This window comes from Morone saxatilis, unplaced genomic scaffold, assembly GCF_004916995.1.
Source record: "Morone saxatilis isolate NCDOM2014 unplaced genomic scaffold, NCSU_SB_2.0 Contig14, whole genome shotgun sequence".
NCBI lineage: Eukaryota > Metazoa > Chordata > Actinopteri > Moronidae > Morone > Morone saxatilis.
Genome location: NW_023339696.1, coordinates 10,253,307 through 10,253,989, shown reverse-complemented (window position 1 = coordinate 10,253,989; position 683 = coordinate 10,253,307). Strand labels below are relative to the sequence as shown.

Genomic DNA, 683 nt, shown 5'->3' with positions numbered 1-683 from the left:
GATCCCAATGACTTTGTCTGTTTTCTGCTCTGTTGCTTTGTTGGTTAAAGTAACCTTGTAGGTTAAATGAGTATCTTTCCTGGAACACAATACACAACAGCAGTCCAAGGCAAGCAAGGTTACCACATGTATTTGTGATGTGCAATAACTGAAAATCCTCAATGTTTTGTCCAAAATGGTTTCTGAGATGCGACAGTGGTCGTTGGTTTTGTCCCACAGAAAACTCTCTGATCTGTCTTAAGAGGTAAATAGTGATCTGGTAGGTGTGATCTGGATCATATAGTGTCCCCTGAAGGCCATAAGTGTCGTAATGCTGTGTGATATACACTTCGTCTATCCGCAAAGCTCCATTTCGTGTGTTCTGCTCCCGGACTCTAATTATGATCCTGTCCCTGTTTCTTCCTGAATACTCCGTTGGGGGATTGACAACATAAGCTGGAAGTTGCATGGATGTCTCTTGATAGAGATTTCCAATAGTGTAGTACCGGTATCCCCGAGGCAAGATCCTCTCATAGTTGTTGTAATGATGTGATCCATAGTCTCCACTGTTCGGGTCAAAGGTCAGTCTTATGAAATTGTCATTGTCAATGTCAACTGTGTTGGCAAACCAGTGGAGCAGAATCAGACTGTGTTTGGGCACAGATGGACCAAAGTTGACCCTCATCAAATCATTGATTGAATTG

The 683-nt window shown here is 42.6% G+C and overlaps 1 protein-coding gene across 1 annotated transcript in view; it reads right to left on the bottom strand.

Moving 5' to 3' along the window:
- Positions 1-679, bottom strand: part of LOC118323152 — a gene marked incomplete at its 5' end in the record, with an annotated part of 3,115 nt that extends 2,436 nt beyond the window's left edge. The window contains 1 exon segment of the mRNA XM_035655084.1: positions 1-679. Coding sequence (XP_035510977.1) covers positions 1-679 — 679 coding nt within the window.
- Positions 680-683: the final 4 nt, after the last annotated feature.